At 36.4% G+C, this 23,617-nt stretch overlaps 1 protein-coding gene across 29 annotated transcripts in view; it reads left to right on the forward strand.

The window, feature by feature from the left end:
* The window catches only part of LOC127867104 (dihydrofolate reductase-like), a 632,040-nt gene that overhangs the window by 68,654 nt on the left and 539,769 nt on the right, over positions 1-23,617 (forward strand). For 3 of the 29 annotated variants that reach the window (XM_052408116.1, XM_052408113.1, XM_052408097.1), the window contains exons 2-5: positions 1,345-1,509; positions 2,220-2,266; positions 2,732-2,849; positions 3,273-3,402. The exons of 3 other annotated variants lie outside the window; for them this stretch is intronic. In XM_052408116.1, coding sequence (XP_052264076.1) covers positions 1,385-1,509; positions 2,220-2,266; positions 2,732-2,849; positions 3,273-3,402 — 420 coding nt within the window. In that variant the 5' untranslated portion in view covers positions 1,345-1,384. 23 more of the 29 variants (XM_052408118.1, XM_052408105.1, XM_052408117.1 and 20 more) reach the window with 18 other exon arrangements.

Below are 23,617 nucleotides of genomic sequence, written 5' to 3' on the forward strand. Positions count from 1 at the left end.
GTGAGCCTTGCTCTGGGAAAACAGGGTTTAATGCATGTGCGTAAATATTCGTCCAGAATAAGCCTGTGCAGTCCGCTTTTTTGTTTAAAAGAAGTTTCTTCTCAACTTAATCCAGTATAGGCGGAAAGGGTAGTCCATGGTAAGCTTTTTCAGACTGCACGGGCTAATCTGGGACGAATCTGTATGCACATGCATTAAGCCCAGTTTTCACAGAGCGAGACTAATTATTCTTATTCATTGTCCGTATACTACCAGTACCGTAAACCACTTCACGCAAGATTGTGAACTCGCCATGACCTACAAGTTATCAGATAATTGAAACAAATTAGTATCACGAGTTTACGTTGACATAGTACGGTTAAGGGCACACCGTAATCGTGTTCATTTGATTTAGTTTCAACAGACACTATCTATTGTATTATGCAGTTTTGTTTAACCAATTATCTGCGTTGTGATTCTGGACTAATATTATAAGGTATTTCGGAAAACCTCAGCGACACTGTTGAAAGATAATAACACAGATTATAATCAACATTATACTAGCGCAATTTTAACAGCCATATATCAACACATGAAACAGTGCATAGCACATGTTATAAAAGAACATTTATACAACAACACTTAAATATTACATTGTGCTTTTTCTGTGGTAAAATATACAAAATGTTTAATACTAATCAAATAAATTTTCACGCAGATGAATATGTATTTTTAAATTTAACTTTAAAATAGCAATCAATGGAACTCCATAAACTATTTCATGACGTTTTTATTTCGGTCTTATCTACTGTGTTAACTACTGAACACCATAGACATATAATTATCAAAACTTGAATCACCTCCTATGAACGGCCAATGCAAAGTATGTTTTTTTATACATTTTATGGCTAGCCAAGCTTCACTTTTACTGAAGAATAAATAAAAAAGTGAACGTGTGTCTAAAAAGATATCAGCCAATGGCCTTTTGCAGATTATAAATGAATGTATACATTCAAAAAGGTTCTTCACAAAGCAATTTGGTGTACTTATGTTGAACGTGACGAAAATCTTTAAGATGCTTTGTATTAAAGATGTTAGTACAAAACCAAATATTGTCCGTCTATAAACGACAGCAAAACGACGCAAAACAATATTTTGTACAGACTTATTTTGAAACGATTTATAAATTGAAATCGTCGTCATTATTTGACTTAAAATAATACGGACGTTTAATAGAAAGATAAAAGAGTATGTAACTGAATTAGTGAATTTAGTTTCATCAATTGTTGCATTAACTTTGTTGTATTAATTGAACTGCAACCAATCGAATGGTCATTACTAATGCAGAGCTGATATCATTTGCAGGGCCAGTGTGACGCACTATTAAAGAGTCTTTCGTTGGCCCATGGACATCATGGAACAAAATGTCTCCACCACGAACGGTATAATCACTTTCAATATGATGGCAGCAATGTGTCATAACAACAGAGGCATTGGCTACCAGGGTGATCTGCCATGGCCAAAATTGAAGTAAGTATACGAATAGTTTTGGGAAAAAATGGGGTGCATGCATTTGCAAAAAGTGTCGTCCGATTTTAGCCTGTGTACACATTCCGCTTTTACGGACCTCTCGGTATAAAGGAGATATCTGCTAAACGAAAACCCGGTTTAGGCGGAAAGTTTAGTCCCTTGTTAATTTTGACGTGACTTTACGCACATGCATTAAGTCAATTTTTCTCAGAACGAAGTTTGATTTGTCTCAAAAATTAAAAACAATATATGCGTAGACATAAACTTATGTACAAAGAACTAAACAATCCGCCAACAATAAGCAATAAAATATCGATTTGTAAATAGTTATCTTCACTCTGTCTGCTTACGACATTTTAAATTGCTGTCCATATACAACGTTGCTGTTTGACTATTGAATACAGGAACAAAATCAACCTCGCTTTAGTAAAACTGGGCTAAATGCATGTGCGTAAATTGTCATCCCACTTTAGCCTCTACAGTCCGCATTGGCTAATTAGATACGACACTTTTTGCGGATATGTAATTTACCCGTAAGGATATCGCTTCTATCCGAATATCCAGCTTTTTTCAGAAAGGGGGATGACAATCTACACTTATACCGGCATATCTGGGATTACACTTTGTGCACACGCATTAAGACCAGTTTTCCCAAAACAAAGCTCATTTTTCTTTACCTACTATGCTTGCAAGTTTATGTCTGTTTACAGGGCCGATTTTGAGTATTATTTAAAGACCACATCCACACACAAGAAAGGTAATATTGTAAACATGAGACTCGGTCTGTAAAAACGAGTATTATTGCATTTTCGTTTAAATGTCGCCACACATTAGCCATGCAGTCCGCGATGAGGAAAGACACTTTCCACCTAAACTGGTTTTCGCTAGGAATAGACTTTTAACCGAAAGTAGAATATCAGCGGGAAGTTTGCGGACTTTACAGGCTAACACTGTACGCACATGTAAAAAGCTCCATTTTCCAAGAACACGACCCATATAGCACAGCGGCTAAATTGATTGATTTAAAGTGTTCCAGACTAAGTTTTCCCGTTTTCCATGATTAAGTTAACCCTAGACACATTTTTAGTTATTGAGAAGAACGTTTAATGGATTACACAAGATTACTATCGTTAATGTTTGTCATTCAAATAAAGACATGAATTATGTTGATAGTCCCTTCATGTTCTTTATATCCATTTACAGTTGTTGTATTTTAATCCAGACTCCAGTTTGATGATTGTACATGTACATGGCCGTAAGAGCTGGGCGGGATGTACGGACTTTCAGGCGAGCTATGGAGGCGTATATCACATCGTCTGTAGTCAGTCACGTGACCCAAGGTGCGTCTACCTCATGTTCTGCAGTCTATGCTATTTCAATTGTCATTCTAGAATGTCGTCAGCATCCGTAAACCGTGCACTTAGCAACACATGTGTATGGCATGCGAAAAATGAAAATATGTAAACAAGGTCACTAAAATACACTTGGAAATAAAACCCGACTTCAAAGCATCATTATTTATAACCAAAGCCAATACAAATTAATCATTATTTGATTTAATTACTTTTTAAGTTCACAACGGCTAAGAAACAATAGAGCAGCATCATTATCACTTTTTTAGGCACGAGGCAATAAAACAACTACAAGTATAGTATCAGCTAAATAATACTGCACGTTTTCTTTGTAAAAAGGTGTCTGATAAAGTAACAAATTATCAAATGTATTGTCATATCGCAATTCCGCATGTGCATTTCCGCTTGTAGTATCAAGACACACCCGAATCTTCTGATGGTGGCCGGAAGTGTACCTGAGGCTCTCGAGTACATCGCAGATCTGAACCGGAACGGAAAATTGGACAGCGTCTGGATAATGGGTGGTGCAGGCATATACCAGGTATAAGGCTTTTAATACTTATTGTTTCTGAAATAAACCTAATACCAAAACAAAAATATGATAATCTGATAGCTATAAAGCCTAATATCCGAGGCAAAATATCTCTTTCAGAACAAACATGAGCATAATGCATGTGCGCATAGTGCTTGGTGTGTTTTCCCAGGCTAATTTCTGACTACACCTTCCTATTGTTTTGTAGCGAAAATCCAACGTATACATAAAGTAACGTCCCTTATTAGCCTGTACGGACTGCGCACATCTGATACGACACTTCATGCACATCTGACACGACACTTCATGCACATCTGACACGACACTTCATGCATATCTGACACGACACGTCACATTAGCCTGTACGGACTACGCAAACTTGACACGACACTTCATGCACATCTGATGCGACACTTCATGCACATCTGATACGACACTTCATGCACATCTGATACGACACTTCATGCACATCTGATACGACACTTCATGCACATCTGATTCACTTCATGCACATCTGATACGACACTTCACGCACATCTGACACGACACTTCATGCACATCTGATACGACACTTCATGCACATCTGACACGACATTTCATGCACATCTGATGCGACACTTCATGCACATCTGACACGACACTTCATGCACATCTGACACGACACTTCATGCACATCTGATACGACACTTCATGCACATCTGATACGACACTTCATGCACATCTGACACGACACTTCATGCACATCGGACACGACACTTCATGCACATCTGACACGACACTTCATGCACATCTGACACGACACTTCATGCAGATCTGATACGACACTTCATGCAAATCTGATACGACATTTCATGCACATCGGACACGACATTTCATGCAAATCTTATACGACACTTCATGCACATCTGATACGACACTTTGTGCACATCTGATACGGCACTTCATGCACATCTGATACGACACTTCATGCACATCTGACACGACACTTCACGCAAACCTGACACGACACTTCATGCACATCTGATACGACACTTCATGCACATCTGACACGACACTTCATGCACATCTGATACGACACTTCATGCACATCTGACACGACACTTCATGCAAATCTGATACGACACTTCATGCACATCTGATACTTCACTTCATGCACATCTGATACGACACTTCATGCACATCTGATACGACACTTCATGCACATCTGATACGACACTTCATGCACATCTGATACGACACTTCATGCACATCTGACACGACACTTCATGCACATCTGATACGACACTTCATGCACAAATGATACGACACTTCATGCACATCTGATACGACACTTCATGCACATCTGATACGACACTTCATGCAAATCTGATACGACACTGCATGCACATCTGACACGACACTTCATGTAAATCTGATACGACACTTCATGCACATCTGACACGACACTTCATTCACATCCTATACGACACTTCACGCACATGTGATACGACACTTCATGCACATCTGATACGACACTTCACGCACATCTGATACGACACTTCATGCACATCTGACACGACACTTCATGCACATCTGATACGACACTTCATGCACATCTGATAATACACTCCATGCACATCTGACACGACACTTCATTCACATCTGACACGACACTTCATGCACAACTAATACGACACTTCATGCACATCTGATACGACACTATATGCACATCTGATGCGAAACTTCATGCACATCTGATACGACACTTCATGCACATCTGACACGACACTTCATGCACATCTGACACGACACTTCATGCACATCTGATACGACACTTCATGCACATCTGACACGACACTCCATGCACATCTGATACGACACTTCATGCACATCTGATACGACACTTCATGCACATCTGACACGACACTCCATGCACATCTGATACGACACTTCATGCACATCTGATAATACACTCCATGCACATCTGACACGACACTTCATTCACATCTGACACGACACTTCATGCACAACTGATACGACACTTCATGCACATCTGATACGACACTATATGCACATATGATGCGAAACTTCATGCACATCTGATACGACACTTCAGGCACATCTGACACGACACTCCATGCACATCTGATACGACACTTCATGCACATCTGACACGACACTTCATGCACATCTGACACGACACTTCATGCACATCTGATACGACACTATATGCACATCTGATGCGAAACTTCATGCACATCTGATACGACACTTCATGCACATCTGACACGACACTTCATGCATATCTGACACGACACTTTATGCACAACTGATACGACACTTCATGCACATCTGATACGACACTATATGCACATCTGATGCGAAACTTCATGCACATCTTATACGACACTTCATGCACATCTGACACGAAACTTCATGCACATCTGACACGACACTTCATGCACATCTGATACGACACTTCATGCACAACTGATACGACACTTCATGCACATCTGATACGACACTATATGCACATCTGATGCGAAACTTCATGCACATCTGATACGACACTTCATGCACATCTGACACGACACTTCATGCACATCTGACACGACACTTCATGCACAACTGATACGACACTTCATGCACATCTGATACGACACTATATGCACATCTGATGCGAAACTTCATGCACATCTGATACGACACTTCATGCACATCTGACACGACACTTCATGCACATCTGACACGACACTTCATGCACATCTGATACGACACTTCATGCACATCTGACACGACACTCCATGCACATCTGATACGACACTTCATGCACATCTGATACGACACTTCATGCACATCTGACACGACACTTCATGCACATCTGACACGATACTTTATGCACATCTGATACGACACTTCATGCACATCTGACACGACACTCCATGCACATCTGATACGACACTTCATGCACATCTGACACGACACTTCATGCACATCTGACACGACACTTCATGCACATCTGATACGACACTTCATGCACATCTGATACGACACTTCACGCACATCTGATACGACACTTCATGCACATCTGACACGACACTTCATGCACATCTGACACGACACTTCATGCACATCTGATACGACACTTCATGCACATCTAATACGACACTTCATGCACATCTGATACGACACTTCATGCTCATCTGATACGACACTTCATGCACATCTGACACGATACTTCATGCACATCTGACACGACACTTCATGCACATCTGACACGACACTTCATGCACATCTGATACGACACTTCATGCACATCTGATACGACACTTCATGCACATCTGATACGACACTTCATGCACATCTGATACGACACTTCATGCACATCTGACACGACACTTCATGCACATCTGACACGACACTTCATGCACATCTGATACGACACTTCATGCACATCTGATACGACACTTCATGCACATCTGACACGACACTTCATGCACATCTGATACGACACTTCATGCACATCTGATACGACACTTCATGCACATCTGACACGACACTTCATGCACATCTGATACGACACTTCATGCACATCTGATACGACACTTCATGCACATCTGATACGACACTTCATGCACATCTGATACGACACTTCATGCACATCTGACACGACACTTCATGCACATCTGATACGACACTTCATGCACATCTGATACGACACTTCATGCACATGATTTAGGTCCGCTTTCCCAGAAGCAAGGCTAAAGTGAATTGAGACCATTCGACCACGTGATAAAGTGATATTGCTAAAGTATGTATGCTCGATGCTCAAAATAATATAGCTTGAATTTATTTAAGCATCTGAATTCGGGTGACACAAGCTACTATAATAACGTTTGTTGAGCATTAACGTTCCAAGGGGATGGTTAGTCTAAAACCTGTGAACGATTCTATAATACTGATGTGTTATGTACTTAAAAGATGCCTATCTTACCTGCAATATGGTCGAGTCTATTTAAATAGGGTTTAATTGATTTAATTGATGGACTACACGTGTACAGTAGCGCTTTCTTTATCCACTCTCTTAGACGAGTCTAACAATTGTTTTGTTTACTGCAGGAGTGCCTGTCTCATCCGCTCTGTGGACGAATCTATCTCACTCACGTGTACAAGGACTTTCCGTCAGACACATTTTTCCCGCCATTTGATGACGACTTCCGAGAAGTAAAGTAGGGATTACATGTCGCATGTGCGGTTTAAATTTCAATATATTTACTTACTTTGTCCAGTTATCTTAACGAGTTTGAAGAAGTTAGTGAACCATTTAAATAAAAAAACTTTATAAACACGATGTAGTGCTAATTATTAAATTATGAGTTGTTTAAAGGCTATAATTGGTGAAAGACACAGACGGATTAATTAAATCCGTGTTGCTTTACGATTACACACGCGCTGAAACGTTCCATAATTAACTTTTTCAGAAACGACGCCACTTCCGATACCTATCACGAAGAAGACGGTATTTCTTTCGAATTTAAAGTATACCAGAATATAAGGAAATCCAACACTTCTATATAATTGATACACTGATGCCAACTCAGTGTATTGCTACTAGTGTTTACCATATCCTAAATAATCAGTTAACGTGCTGAAACTGTATTTTATCTTTACTAAGAAGTTGAAAATAAGCGTTATTTAAAGGAAAGAAAACACACGAGCATTAATCTGTAAAACTGGGTTTAATGTATGTGCGCAATTTTCTCAGGCTAGTAATGGAAGACACGGTAAGCTTTGATGAAACTTTTCTTTAAAATGAAGTCTCGTGTTAACGAAAACCGTTTTCAAGCGGAAAGCTTCGGCCATGATTAGACTTTTCGGACTACACAGGCTAATCTGGGAGGACACTTTCTGCACACACAATATAGTATGTATGATACATTCAGGTAGGTTTCGTCAAAGCGTGGATTTGATTGTGAGGCAGAGAAATATAATATTTCATTTCTGAACATAAACTATGCTATCATTGTTAAGAATGTGTGCTTTGTACGTCAATTTGTTGGTTTATACCTAAATGTATGCTGCAAAGTCGTTTGCGAATTGACAGACTATTGACACGTGCCTTCAAAAGCGTTCCACACGATAACAAAAAAATGTTCTTTTAAACTCACCAATATTATTGTGTTTGTTTACGCAACTGTACGTTGATGTTTGTATGTCCATGTTTGGTCTGGTACATGTATAAGTATGTTGATAATTAAATTATAGATTGTTGCGGTGGTGTTGCTAATGATGATTGATGCCTGTTGATTCGGCTGACGGGTCATGGTATATACACCATGTACATTGTACGCGACCACAAGAAAACAGCATCATTCGCGTTGTGAAAATTCAAAAGACTAACTACTTCACATTGTCTAAAAAGACAACCAAACACAATTCACTTATAATGTATATGGTAAATAATCTTTCGTGCTTTAAAGTCGTTTTTGTATGACTTGTCTCAAAATATATTCCTGGAGAGTTATCCGAACATGAAATCGAATGCGTTGGATCTGAATGAGTACTTGGATCCAGAACATACACACACGGCTGTAAATCACGGGTGCCACCTCTTTTTAGATGTATTAATAACGACCAAATGCTACGTTCGCGTTTACGCTAGGTACCTGTAGTTTTTAAGTACACTAATAATTCTACAGAAAAAGTTGGTTACATATAGATAATCAACATATTTCGCATAAGTTTAGAAATCGGCCAATGAAGTACGAATCAGTGAAGATTTGTTTAACCTTAACTTTACAGAACCAAACATTGCAACCAACGCTGAAATTCGATGCCCTTTATAAGTTGCAACATTGTTGAGTTTTTATAAGTACATTGATATTTTGTTCTTGGCAACTAGCACATTGCAATCTAATTAGATCCGGTTTCGTCCTTCATGTACGTTGGAGAATCCCCACAGTCTAACAGACACTCCAGTGGCCTGCAGCCGGGGGATAGAGTTGTCATGTTGCCACCTAGACTCATGGCATAATTAGTAGAGATAGTTATGTTTAAGGTTTATGTTTTCAATCTTGATGTTTTTCACGAACGCGAACATCAATAGGCTATTAATATCAAAACAGAACATAATAAACACTTCAGACAATGTTTACAACTTGAATGCATGTTGGTTTCTTTGTTCTTTTCGGATCACTCTGTGAACGTTTTTCTCAATCAATGAATATAATTTTCATATAAGCAATCGCTAGCAATACCAAAAAACAGTAGTATTAACGTGAAATATGTCATGCCTAAAAGTATATTTTTATTGTTGTTGGGCATTTATAATCGCTATTTGGGTACAGTTGATTTGGCGATACGTGCGTTTTTGAAGAATAATTTAATTTTAACGCATTTTGAAGAAAAAAACAACATTTTAATACATCGCATACATCGAATTGAAGGTTCAATAAAACTAACACAATAATATGTTTAATGAAATTCGATGACAAGGTGTATACATTTTTATTTTCTAAACTAGCTTTTAACAAGTATTACTTGATCAATTAAATTGGCATGAAACGTAAACATATGTTGTCGAGTATCTTGAATGACGTACTTTCTGGTAATCTTCTGGTGAAATGTTTGTGTTTTAAAAACCGATATATGTTTTTATCCAGTAGTTGCGATAACTTTGAAACATAACGTCAAATATGTGATCCTAAAGTGTATTTAACCCATAACGCGTTGCATTGACTGTTGACAGGCGGTTAATCAAGCTTTGGTCAATTTGCGTTATGCTTATTGTGATATAGTATGCATCGTACTGTATTCTAGAAACAATATGTCTATGGCGTAAGGGTGTATTCTTGAAACAATATGTCTATGGTGTAAGGGTGTATTCTTGAAACAATATGTCTATGGTGTAAGGGTGTATTCTAGAAACAATATGTCTATGGCGTAAGGGTGTATTCTAGAAACAATATGTCTATGGCGTAAGGGTGTATTCTAGAAACAATATGTCTATGGCGTAAGGGTGTATTCTAGAAACAATATGTCTATGGCGTAAGGGTGTATTCTAGAAACAATATGTCTATGGCGTAAGGGTGTATTCTAGAAACAATATGTCTATGGCGTAAGGGTGTATTCTAGAAACAATATGTCCATGGCGTAAGGGATGTTCAAAAGAATTGCTCTCAAAACAATTATTAAGCATGTGCTTTAGTCAACTTAATGTTATTCTACCTGCACATAGGCAGACAGAACAAAGGTTTGCGTCCACGTCAATGCAGCTCCGAATGTCAGGGCAATCGCTCGGGAACGGAGGACACACTGGTCATAAAAAAAATCAAAATGTCAAGTTATTTGCGTTGAAAATTCCGCTCAACGCAATCGTTCAGATATTAATATATATTTACCTTTTTCATTTTAAAGCGGGATTATACGATTTTGTCAAATATTGATGAATTTATATAAAATGTGTAAACAAACTTATTATATATATATTTCATGTATCTATGGACATAAGTACACAGGTATGGTCTATTAGTATTCGAAAATTCCACGTTGAGCGTGATTTGTCATCCATATTGAACAAAACATTTTTCTGTTCTTAACAACTACGCTGTCAATAGGGAAACAAAAATGAGAAACCCCCAAAAAGTTGTCTGGTATTTTTCATTTAGCAGACCTTCTTACGAGCTCATATTTGCAGTCGATGACAAAGAAACATATACTTAAAAACTAGGTATCGATTTTAACATGGTGTTCGTAGAGAAAGTTCATGCAGTTATCACCATCAATTTTATTGTTTATACCATTTAACTATGTGTACACCAAGTGAGGCTGTAACTACATGTATACTATTTTCGTACTATTCTCCCTTTACTTGAACTATTGTTTTTCTTCCCTATTATACCAAGTTGACTCGCCCATCCTTCTAAATTGGATCAATTTATTTCCAAAATTAGGGATGTCTAGAATATTTATTTCTATATTTAGAATATTTCATACAGAAATGTCTTTAAGCAAAAGCGAAGACCCAGATGAGACGCCGCATCATGCGGCGTCTCATCTGGGTCTATGCTTTTTACCAAGGCCTTTTTTTCTAGACGCTTGGCATAAATGGGTTAAAAGCAATTTATACAAGACAACGTACTAAATGCTCGAAATCATGTTTCATGCTAAAATTACTTAACTACATGTATGTAAAATGTGTAAATCATTTGAAAGATGCCGAAAGGAAATTTTGAATATCTTGTCTTTAATATAAAATTAATATGTCATATTTAAAATAATGATACATTTAAAGTAAAGTTCACAGTTATATTTTGTGGATATTTTAACAGGTGTCGTTGGGAATGTGGATATAGTAAGAATATCTCATTCAAACATTGATTGTATTTAATGGGACCTGTTCACGTTTTGATAAATTTACAAAATTGATAAAAAATATTGTTTCATAATTGCAATTTTTTGTTGAAGCTATGTTTTTTTATAAGGAAACAGTAATAATGGATATATGTTATGCTCTAAAATATCAATTGTATGCATCTTTTAGACGATTTAAAAACCTGAAAATTCTAAAGCGCTATAAAGGCGAAACGATTTTATAATAAGGAAAGTTCTGTTGTTATCGTTCACATATTGTTGTTATCCTTATTATAGTGTAATCGTGTGACATAACAAGGATTACCTATATAAAGTTTAAATTACGTGCATTATCCCGTAATAACGATTGGCCGATTTTGCTCCAAGGCTCAGTGGTTCGAGCCCAGGTGTGGATAACGTTTTTCTCATTCTGCAATTTTAACCAATTTATGCCTAGTGGACTCTCCCATTCTTCTAAACTGGACAAATTTAATAAAAAAAATAGGGATGTCTAGTATATGTATTTCTAAATTTAGAATATTACTTACTGAAATTCCTTTAAGCAAACAGCGCAGACTTAGATGAGACGGCGCATCATGCGGCGTCTCATCTGGGTCTACGCTGTTTGCAAAGTATTTTTTTCAGGACGCTAGGCATAAACGGGTTAATTTTTGTTTTTAACTGAAACTCTTTTGTTCCGATGTTTACATGAATTTAAAGCATTAGTTCGCAAACTTCAGAACATGCCAAAATCTGTTAAATGGTCCGTTTAAGTCATGGATGGTAAATACTTATTATGACGTGAGACGTGTATTATCGCTGTTAAATGGTCCGTTTAAGTCATGGATGTTAAATACTTATTATGACGTGAGCCGTGTATGAGTTCAACAAACAGGAGATATTTGCTAATCCATAAGAGCTTATTGCAAATAAATATTATTACGCATGCACAATTCAATTTGCCATTTTAAAATTGAGCTGCTCTTTAAGAAAAGGGGGTTTAATACATGTGCATAAAGTGTCGTCCCAGATTAGCCTGTGCAGTCCGCGCAGGCTAATCAGGGACAACACTTTCCGCTTTTATGATATTTTTCCTTTCAAGAAAGTCTCTTCTTAGCAAAAATCTAGTTTAGAGGGAAAACGTTGTCCCTGAACAATATGTGTGGACTGCACTGATTCATCTGGGACGACACTTTACGCACCTGCATTAAACTGCATTAAACTTCCTTTTCAAAGAGAATGGTCCAATTTTAATATATCCCCTGTCTTTGATTTCAGGTTTTCCCATTTAAATATACGCTTAATCTAGTACGTACATATCCAAATGTATCTGTTAGAATACTATAAGCAAGAACCATAAATTAATAAGCCTTGGTTTTATGAGAAACCCATGATCCACATATTTAAACTTATTATGATCAAAACACTGTGTAATTTTCTTTCTGTTATTATATCTGCAATGTAGACCCCAGTACATCGTATACCAAGTATAAAATGCCTTTTTATCAAAGGTGAGTGTATTTTGCAACACTTTCCACAGACAAAGGATGTTCATTTAACAAATACAAAAAGTGCGAGACGATACTATTTATTAGCAGAAGCGGCCTTAAATACACAAAACAAAGTTTAGGAATGTACAGATATTTACGGCAAATAAAAGTTTACAGCTCCTGGTCTCAGTCTGAAACCAATCGATTCGTTTTGTTTAAATTAATAGCATTCTTGAAAAACTGGGCTTAACGCATGTGCGTAAAGCGTCGTGATAAATAATCTGAGCAATCAAAACAGGCTAATCAGGGACACCACTTTGCGCCATTATTGGACTTTCGTTTAGAAAATACTTCTTGAGCACGAACAATTCCCTAAATGCGGAAAGAGTCGTCCATGATTAGCCAGTAATTACACAAGCAGAACAAGGATGACACTTTCACTACATGCATTAAGGTTCATGTAGAGGCTTCATTTTGAAAAATGTGGGACCCCTAGCATTGAACTCAAATTTGACTAAAGGATGAGTGCCACATTGAAAATGTATACATAAATGCTTTAAAAGATGTTTTTCCTTCAAACTGCTACCAATTTTGTACATCAAGGTATCATAACATCCACAAAATCAATCAAAATACAAAGCGATTTTAACACTAAAATATACATTATTTTCAAAAATCTGAATCATGTCTATTCCACGTATTTCGGCGGAAAATTATATAACAAGTAAACAATATCGACATTGACGAGGGCAAGTTACGCTTAAATATGTCAAATAATGATGAGAAATTGGGTGAAATATTTGGGTTTTCTTTATGTACGAAATATTGACAAGTATATCAGTAGCGAGTATGCAAACATATCGTTTATCGTTTATTCTTATGACTTTATTCTTACGATAGAAATTAAAAAGGATAATATGTATATTCAAATAATGTATATATGCAATGTTAAGATAAAGTCTGAACAATTAATAATGGGAGGTATTTACAAAACTAAGACCTGATTAAGATTTATTTAAAGTAAGAAAGCAAACACACTCAGGGTGGGGTATAATTGGAATCAATAACATGGAAAGTCAGACCTGATTAAATTTCAAATAAGAACACATTGAGTCCAGAGTCGGCATATAGATACGAGATTATAAGTAACACTCATGGTCAATAAACAGCACAGATGAAAAGGTCACCTATTGTCTGGGGTACAAAAGTTATAGTACTGACGAAAGTAACAGAATTACTCTATATCAATAAAAATTGATTAGTACCAATATATATTGATTAAATTTTAGTATATCCGCCAAGCAAGTGAATACATGAAAAAGTGTTCCTTCTAGAATATTCTGACGAATCAACCAATGAATAATAACCATACTAGCTGAGGACCAATCAAAAGTTTAAAAGAAAAATATGCAAATTAATTTGGGGACAAAATGGGGATGTTTGGAAGGAGAGCGGCACTCCGCGGTTGAGTTAGCGTTTAGACTTGGAGGTGTACGGATCGAGAAAGATACGATCATGTAGCTATCAGACTATATTTGTATAACCGAAAATATTAAGTATGTTAGACATTAAATTGGACTAGAAACTGATACATGGTGTTGTTGAATATTTTATCCTATATTATGCAGAGAAACCGATATAATAGAGAGGGACCGACTTGTCCCATGCGTGACACGAGAAAATGGTAGTTAATGCAAATCTCGTCATCTTGGCAATTCGCGCATGACGAGATATCGAATGATAGGCTACACACCGGTAATTTAAGAGTATTGAACATTGTTAGCAACTATGTGTCGTCTATGAACTATGAACGATTACGGGACACAGGACGTTAAATGGTGCTCGTGAACCAAGGATTCGAACAAAGAAATACTACCACTTACAATTACGAAGCCATGGAAAACAACGCGAAGAAACTCCGTTTCGGCAACTTCTGTAACCAGTAACAACAACCGTGAGCCGGGAACAACGACATCAGACCGCACACATTCTGCAACTTCCGGTGAGTGACTGTTTTATTTCCTAAAGCTTGTATCAAAATGGCAAATCAAATAATCCCTGAATTATTTCAAAATTTAAATGAACAAATTAAAGATGTTAAAACGGCCATAAGCACTCAGACTATTTCACAGGTTGTACAATCATTTGATGGAAATTCAAAAGAATTTAAAAATTGGATTAAAAATGTAGAAAAATATGGAACACTTACCAATTTAGATGAGAATAAATTAAAATTTGTTGCTTACCAATCTAGTAAAGGGCTTGTTAGTGATTACATACATCGTTTTTTGACTGATGATTCGACAGGGACGTGGACTGATTTAAAGGAACAGCTTAAATTAAGATTTGCAGAAATTCAAGACCCACAATACGCTTTCTCATTATTAAAGACGACTAAACAAAAGACCGACGAAAATGTTCAAATATACGCTGAGCGACTTTTATCTCTTGCGACGGACGCATACGAAAATATTGAAGGAAATTTAGACTATAAAGAAAAACAGTTGGTAGAAATTTTTATCGACGGATTATCGCACGATTATTTGAGACTTAAATTAATGCGCGAAAATCATGCAACGTTATCAAATGCTTTAAAAAGCGCTATACATGAGCAAAGTGTCAGAGCTAGGTTTGAGTTACGATCACAAATAAATGGACTTGATAACATTACGACCGATAATATTCAGACAGATATCGATTATATTAGGTCATCTATTGTTTGCACATATTGCAAGAAACACGGTCATTCTATTGAAATCTGTCGCCGTAAGCAACGCGAGATAAGTGCATATACGGTAGGGCGGAACTGTCATACGATAAATCAAAACGATAACAGGCGCAAGAACGAATATGACAAAAATTGGAAAGATAAAATTGATTGTTGGAATTGTGGTAAATTAGGACACTTTAGTAGAGAATGTACTCAAAGAAAAACGTACATTAATCGAAAAAACTAGGAAATTCTTACCAAAAAGGGGTCTATGGTAAGAATGAAAAAGTCGAGACATATAATATCGCTTTGTGTGGTAGTCCAAATTCTTGTGTTATTTCAACAGGTGGTTATCAATTTAGGAGCTTGGTAGACTCGGGCGCTCAAGTCAGCATCGTGAGTAAACGTACTTATGATATGTTAAAACAAAAACCCGCACTGATATTTCAAAAAGTAAATCTAAAGTCGGTAAATGGAAATTCATTACATGTCCACGGAAGTGTAAAATTGAGATTCAAAATAGGGAACATATATAAAGAGCACATGTTTTTTGTAGTAAGTAACGTTAATAGAAATGTTATTTTAGGAAGAGACTTTTTACAAGATAATGGTGTCCGTTTATACTTTGATTTAGGATGTTTGAGGATTGATAACTGTTATGTACCTCTAGAAGAAGATGTACATCTTTCAACGATAGCGAGATTAACTAGACATACTGTGTTAAAACCACAAACTGCATATAGACTCTTTGCTCAAGCTAAAAGAAACTGCATACGTTCAAATACGAATTATGAATTCAATGGAATAAGCAATTCTTTCTTTGATAATGAACCCGGTTTAACAATTGTTAATTCAGTCGTCAAGACAACGCGTGATAGACAATTTCCCATTTTAATTATAAACAATACGCACAAAACAATAAGGCTTAGACGACACTGTGCCATAGGGCGAATAAAATCGGTAAATGATAATGAAATATGCTCAGTACAAGAAGTTATTAAAAATAATCAGCCGAAATCAGGTTTATCTAAAGATGAAATCTTATCAGATTTACGTGTAGATGAAAATCAAAAAGAAAATATTCTACCGATACTCTTAAAACACAGAACTCTCTTCGCAAGAAATTATTTAGAATTAACACAAACTTCAGCAATAGAATTTACCATAGACACAGGGGATCATCCACCCATTAAATTAAGGCCGTATCGAACACCATTAAACAATAAGGTATTCATAGATAAAGCCATCGACGAAATGCTAGACGCAAACATAATAAGTCCGTCAAGAAGTCCGTGGAGCTTCCCTATTGTTTTAGTAGATAAAAAGAAAAATAACCATGACTCAAACAAAGATAATAAAGACGAGAAAAGGTTTTGTGTTGATTTTAGACAATTAAACAAAATTACAAAACCAATTGCCTATCCATTACCATTAATAGATGATATATTGGCGTTATTAGGTAAAAGTAAATATTTCACCAGTTTAGATTTGATATCGGGATATTGGCAAATACCTATAAAGGAAGAGGACAGAAAAAAAACGGCTTTCGCTTCGGGATTCAGGGGTCTATTTCAATTTAATGTTATGCCCTTCGGTGCCTCCTCCGCCGGTGCTATATTTCAAGAATTGGCTAATAAAGTACTCAAAGGTTGTGAGAGCTTCGCTGTGGCGTATCTAGACGATATTCTAATATTTTCACCTGACTTGCAATCTCATTTATCACACGTAGATACAGTACTACAGAGTCTCAGTAAACATAACCTAAAGCTAAAACTATCAAAATGTCAATTCTTACAAAGAGAGACTAGATACCTAGGCTTCATCATAGATCAAAATGGTATAAGGCCGGATCCGTTAAAAGTGGAAGCGATCCGACAATTCCCTAGGCCAAAGTGCGTGCGCGATGTACGATCCATCTTAGGTGCTGCAGGATTTTATAGGAGATTCTGTCCGTCGTATTCAGAAGTAGTCGAGCCTCTCATTAATCTAACGAGAAAGAATGTCCCATTTAAATGGTCGAAACAATGCGAAGATAGTTTCATACAATTAAAAGACTCATTTACGCAAATCCCTTATCTTTCATACCCTGATCCAAAAAAAGGTTATATACTGTATACTGATGCATCCGATAAATGCATAGGATCTTGCTTAACTCAAAAATGCGACAATAACGAGACCGGGGATTATGTGGGCGAAAAGCCGATATTTTTCATATCGCACAGATTAAGCCCCACACAATGCAAATATAGTACCATTGAAAAAGAATGTTACAGCATATTTTACAGTCTAAGTAAATTGCACCATTATTTACACAATGCTGAATTTGTTATAAAGAGTGATCACAAGCCGCTTAAGTATTTATTGGAAAGTCCGATGCAAAACAAGAAAATACAATTATGGGCCTTAAGTATAGCGGGTTACAACTGCAAAATTGAATATATACCGGGGAAAAAGAATATTATTGCTGACTTTCTAAGCCGACCTCCAAAAACCAAAATAAAGAATAATCAATGCGATCAAACAGAACTAGAATTAGATATTAACGATAAACATTTGACGATTAGTTCGGAAATAAATGGACAAAACCAGACGCGCGAAATTAATGTAATTGACTCTACGCATATCGATCACAGGCAAATAATTGATAATATTATTACCCCGCGGCCACTTCCAGTCGACGACACAGCGTCGAATGATAACATATCAGGGCTTAATATGCAAATAGAACAAGAAAAAGACCCTCATATATCTGAGATTAAAGCGAGATTAAGATTAGGGAAACAGAACAAGAGTGAAGATGATAGATATTTAACGGTTGATGACATACTGTACTACATATCAAACGTAGATGAGGAACCTACTCTCAGGCTTTTTGTACCTAAACACCTGACTGGTTCAGTTGTCAAGCAATATCATGATGAAAATGGGCATCCTGGGTCTCAAAGGCTTTTTCAGACACTAAAAGAGAAATATTACTGGCCTAAAATGTTCAAAGAATTGAATGATTATGTATCTAAGTGCATTATATGTCAAAGTAGAAATTTAAAAGCAATTAAAGCTCCCATATCGTCAGATACCTCAATACCGCCGTTTCCGTTTTCAGTTGTTTCCATAGATATATGCGGTCCATATCCGAAAACGCTTTCCGGAAATAGATATATAATATGTTTCGTAGATCAATTCTCAGGATACATAGAAGCTTTCGCTTCGCCTGATAAATCGTCTGATAGCGTAATACACCTGTTAATGAACGAGATTTATTGCCGTCATAGTTGTCCTATAAGAATTATAACTGATAACGGAAAAGAATTCACAAGCACAGCTTTCACGGAAACATTAAAATCAATGAACATTGACCACGTAAAGACGACAATATATCATCCCGCGTCTAATGGCATGAACGAGCGTTCACATGGGACTATGAATAATATACTATCAAAACGGGTTCAAGAAAATGTACAACAATGGGACGTACATTTAAACATGTCTTTAGCGGCAATGAGATTTTGTACATCCGAGACTTCGAAGCACACACCGTTCTTCTTACTTTTTAATAGAGACCCTATTCTTCCAATAGACAACTTGTTAAAGCCTAGCCGTAAATATCACGGTGAAGATTATCATAAAATAATATTAGAAGAACAACACAAATCATTTAAAAAGGTATGTGCCCAAATTCAAAAATCGAAACGTAGACAAGCTGATTATGCGAATAAAAATACGAAAGATATTAAGTTCGAAATCAATGACCCCGTTTACTACAAAAACTTTCAACGTACGAATAAATTAGACAGTAAATGGAGGCCATATTATCGTATAATCGAACAAAAGTCGCCGTTAACATACGTAATAAAGAATCAGTTAGACAACTCAACTATTAAAGTTCACGCTGATCAAATAAGGCACGCAAATATCGATGAATGGCCAATGATAGATAAACCACTAGCGCGCCCGATTAGAAAAGCAAATTTAGCCTTTGCGGACGACACATTATCTTCTGATAGCGATTCAAATACGTCAGTACATGGGTTACCTGTAATTACGCAACAGACCCGACAGATTAGAGATAACACGGATGACGAGGAAAACATACCGCTCGCTGAATTGCAAAAACATTTGAGAAACAAACAATTCGCGGATATACAGTCAAGCTCCAGTGAATCAGATACGATGCATTACAATAACGGTAATTCACAAAACTCACCTGTACGTAGGTTTGAAAATGATTCTTCAGACGATCAGATGCAAATTGACGCGGTAGCGTTAAAACACAAAAAACGAAAATTGACAAAAAGGACTTCACGTTCAAATAACGCAATGAAGAAAGCAATTTTCACGTGCCTTCAGACAATGGCTGAACACATGTAAATGAATGGACTACAAAATAAAGCGAGATAGATGTCGAGACTTAAAGACCCCAAAAATTTTGTATATAGAGAAATATGTTTTGAATGTATATGTAGTATATATGTAAAACAGGATTATATAGGACGGTATCGTCCGATTTTGATAATGTATCGTCATTAGCATTGATTTACGGGTTTAGAATGAAATGAAAATGTCATATTTAAGTCTACGGATGATATAATAGATATATTTCAGTAATATGTAACAAACAGAAAATATAAGAATCGTGACTCGCAAAATGCACATAAACAATTAGTACGTACATTAAGTGAGAAAGAGCGACATTCCGATACGTTTTCCAGGTGTTAATACAAATTGGCTTGTCAAATTAAATGGCGACCCGCGAATACCGAAAGCGTACAATACGTAGGGATGGTCTGTCATCTGTCTATCAACGAAAAGATACACACGTTTGACGCCCATTACTTGATGACAGGCGTGGGTCACGAATTAGACGAGTGCGTAACGAAATTAGTATAAATAACCCTCAAAATAGGCGGACTCACTAAGTACGTTCGATTACATGACAAGCTTATGACAACGCACTTGACAACGACATTAACCAACGCTAGCTTATGCCCTACAGCTCTCAAGTAAACACCTTTTTAAGCGTAGATAACATTTTAACACAGTTTGTAAATATCCTTCAAAGCAACACAGTCCTTTTATTAGTATAATGCAAAAGATACAACTATATTGCTATAATACATTAAATTTTTGATACTGGTCATATATATAGTTTTTTTTCGTTTCTTTATAAGAATAACTACATTAAGACAAGGGATTTTGTTTGTAAATTTTTGTTCTCAAAGTAAATAAAACATAATAAAGCACAATACATTTCATTGAATAGACAAACGCGTATAGTTTAAATAAAACATCATAAATTTGTGTCATGAGAATCGCGTTCCTTTAGCACATTAATTTTATTTGGGTATATCTTATAATAGGTGTGAATAGTAATCTGAGTGCTTATATAGCAAATTCCATTAATATGTAAATAAAAGGCCCGTTTATCATTTCATGTAATTGACCCTATAAGATTTGCCAATGCGATACAAGTTAAGGAGAAAAGCAGCGCTCCTGACATCGTTGGCGTGGTTTGCCTGCAGCAACATGCGTTCATAACGCATTTGAGATCGTGATCAGATCTTAACACCCCGACACAGAAGACGAATATGTCATCGACATGCAGATATCTTCGACGACGACGTATCCGTCGAGAATCAGATGACGTAACAGACGACTTCAATTAGGATCCAACATTGTCGACATGGATCCAAATTGTGAACCAGCATCAGTACCATACAACGAGTGGACTGTTAATGGACATTTCACGCGTCGTCGAAAATGATTGTTAAAGATACGATGATATGAATGGACTTGATGATGAAAAATCGCGCGTACTTTGTACATATATTAGGTGAACATTTTATCGTCTATGAACTCATATATATATGCGTGTTACCTTTATTTCATGTACATAAACACTAATTATAATACTACAGTCATGAATGCAGACATTCTCCAGAACTATATATAATAAACGTTTGAAGTATTCTAAATCGTGCAACAGCCGAGGACCAACAGCTTCTCCGACCGACCATCATCGTCTTCATTCGGAAGCCGACGTCTTCAATCGACTGCATGTTACCATCTACAACCAGATGTCTCATCTCTTCACCTAGACGCCACATCGCCTCCAGCGAAGATGTCAAAAATGGACACTATTCGTATTGGATTTTCCAAACCAGTGACACATTCCACTTCATTGTGATTGACATTGGCTATTTAAATATTCCGACGTTTTATTATTTTAGCAGAAACATTCGTTAAAAATTTCATAAATAATTTGCAGATTTTCATCATATATATGTTTTCGTCACTGATGTTTTCATGTTTGATTTTTTCATCGTATGTGTTAATATGTTTTCGTTTACTTCCATACTTAAATTCTTACAGATTTTTCTGTATCTTAAAATACATAAAAATCAAATTGAGAGGATAAGTTGTGTCAAATAATGATGAGAAATTGGGTGAAATATTTGGGTTTTCTTTATGTACGAAATATTGACAAGTATATCAGTAGCGAGTATGCAAACATATCGTTTATCGTTTATTCTTATGACTTTATTCTTACGATAGAAATTAAAAAGGATAATATGTATATTCAAATAATGTATATATGCAATGTTAAGATAAAGTCTGAACAATTAATAATGGGAGGTATTTACAAAACTAAGACCTGATTAAGATTTATTTAAAGTAAGAAAGCAAACACACTCAGGGTGGGGTATAATTGGAATCAATAACATGGAAAGTCAGACCTGATTAAATTTCAAATAAGAACACATTGAGTCCAGAGTCGGCATATAGATACGAGATTATAAGTAACACTCATGGTCAATAAACAGCACAGATGAAAAGGTCACCTATTGTCTGGGGTACAAAAGTTATAGTACTGACGAAAGTAACAGAATTACTCTATATCAATAAAAATTGATTAGTACCAATATATATTGATTAAATTTTAGTATATCCGCCAAGCAAGTGAATACATGAAAAAGTGTTCCTTCTAGAATATTCTGACGAATCAACCAATGAATAATAACCATACTAGCTGAGGACCAATCAAAAGTTTAAAAGAAAAATATGCAAATTAATTTGGGGACAAAATGGGGATGTTTGGAAGGAGAGCGGCACTCCGCGGTTGAGTTAGCGTTTAGACTTGGAGGTGTACGGATCGAGAAAGATACGATCATGTAGCTATCAGACTGTATTTGTATAACCGAAAATATTAAGTATGTTAGACATTAAATTGGACTAGAAACTGATATGTGGTGTTGTTGAATATTTTATCCTTCATTATGCAGAGAAATTAAAATAAATAGAGAGGGACCGACTGGTCCCATGCGTGATACGAGAAAATGGTAGTTAATGCAAATCTCGTCATCTTGGCAATACGCGCATGACGAGATATCGAATGATAGGCTACACACCGGTAATTTAAGAGTAATAAACATTGCCAGTAACTATGTGTCGTCCATGAACTATGAACGATTACGTGACAAATAGTAAAAAAAGTTAACATATCTAGAAATATCAAAACTCGAACACATGTCATTTCATCACCATGGGGGCAGCCATTGTTAAATTAATAAAATGAAAAGAAACATGCAAAAAACTCACTCATCGCCTAATTGACATTCCAAACGGTTGACGATGACAAATGCATTGGATTGTAATCTTTCCGTTGATGTTTGCAAACTGCACGATCAGACCTCAT

Source organism: Dreissena polymorpha, chromosome 2 (assembly GCF_020536995.1).
Source record: "Dreissena polymorpha isolate Duluth1 chromosome 2, UMN_Dpol_1.0, whole genome shotgun sequence".
NCBI classification, from domain to species: Eukaryota; Metazoa; Mollusca; class Bivalvia; order Myida; family Dreissenidae; genus Dreissena; species Dreissena polymorpha.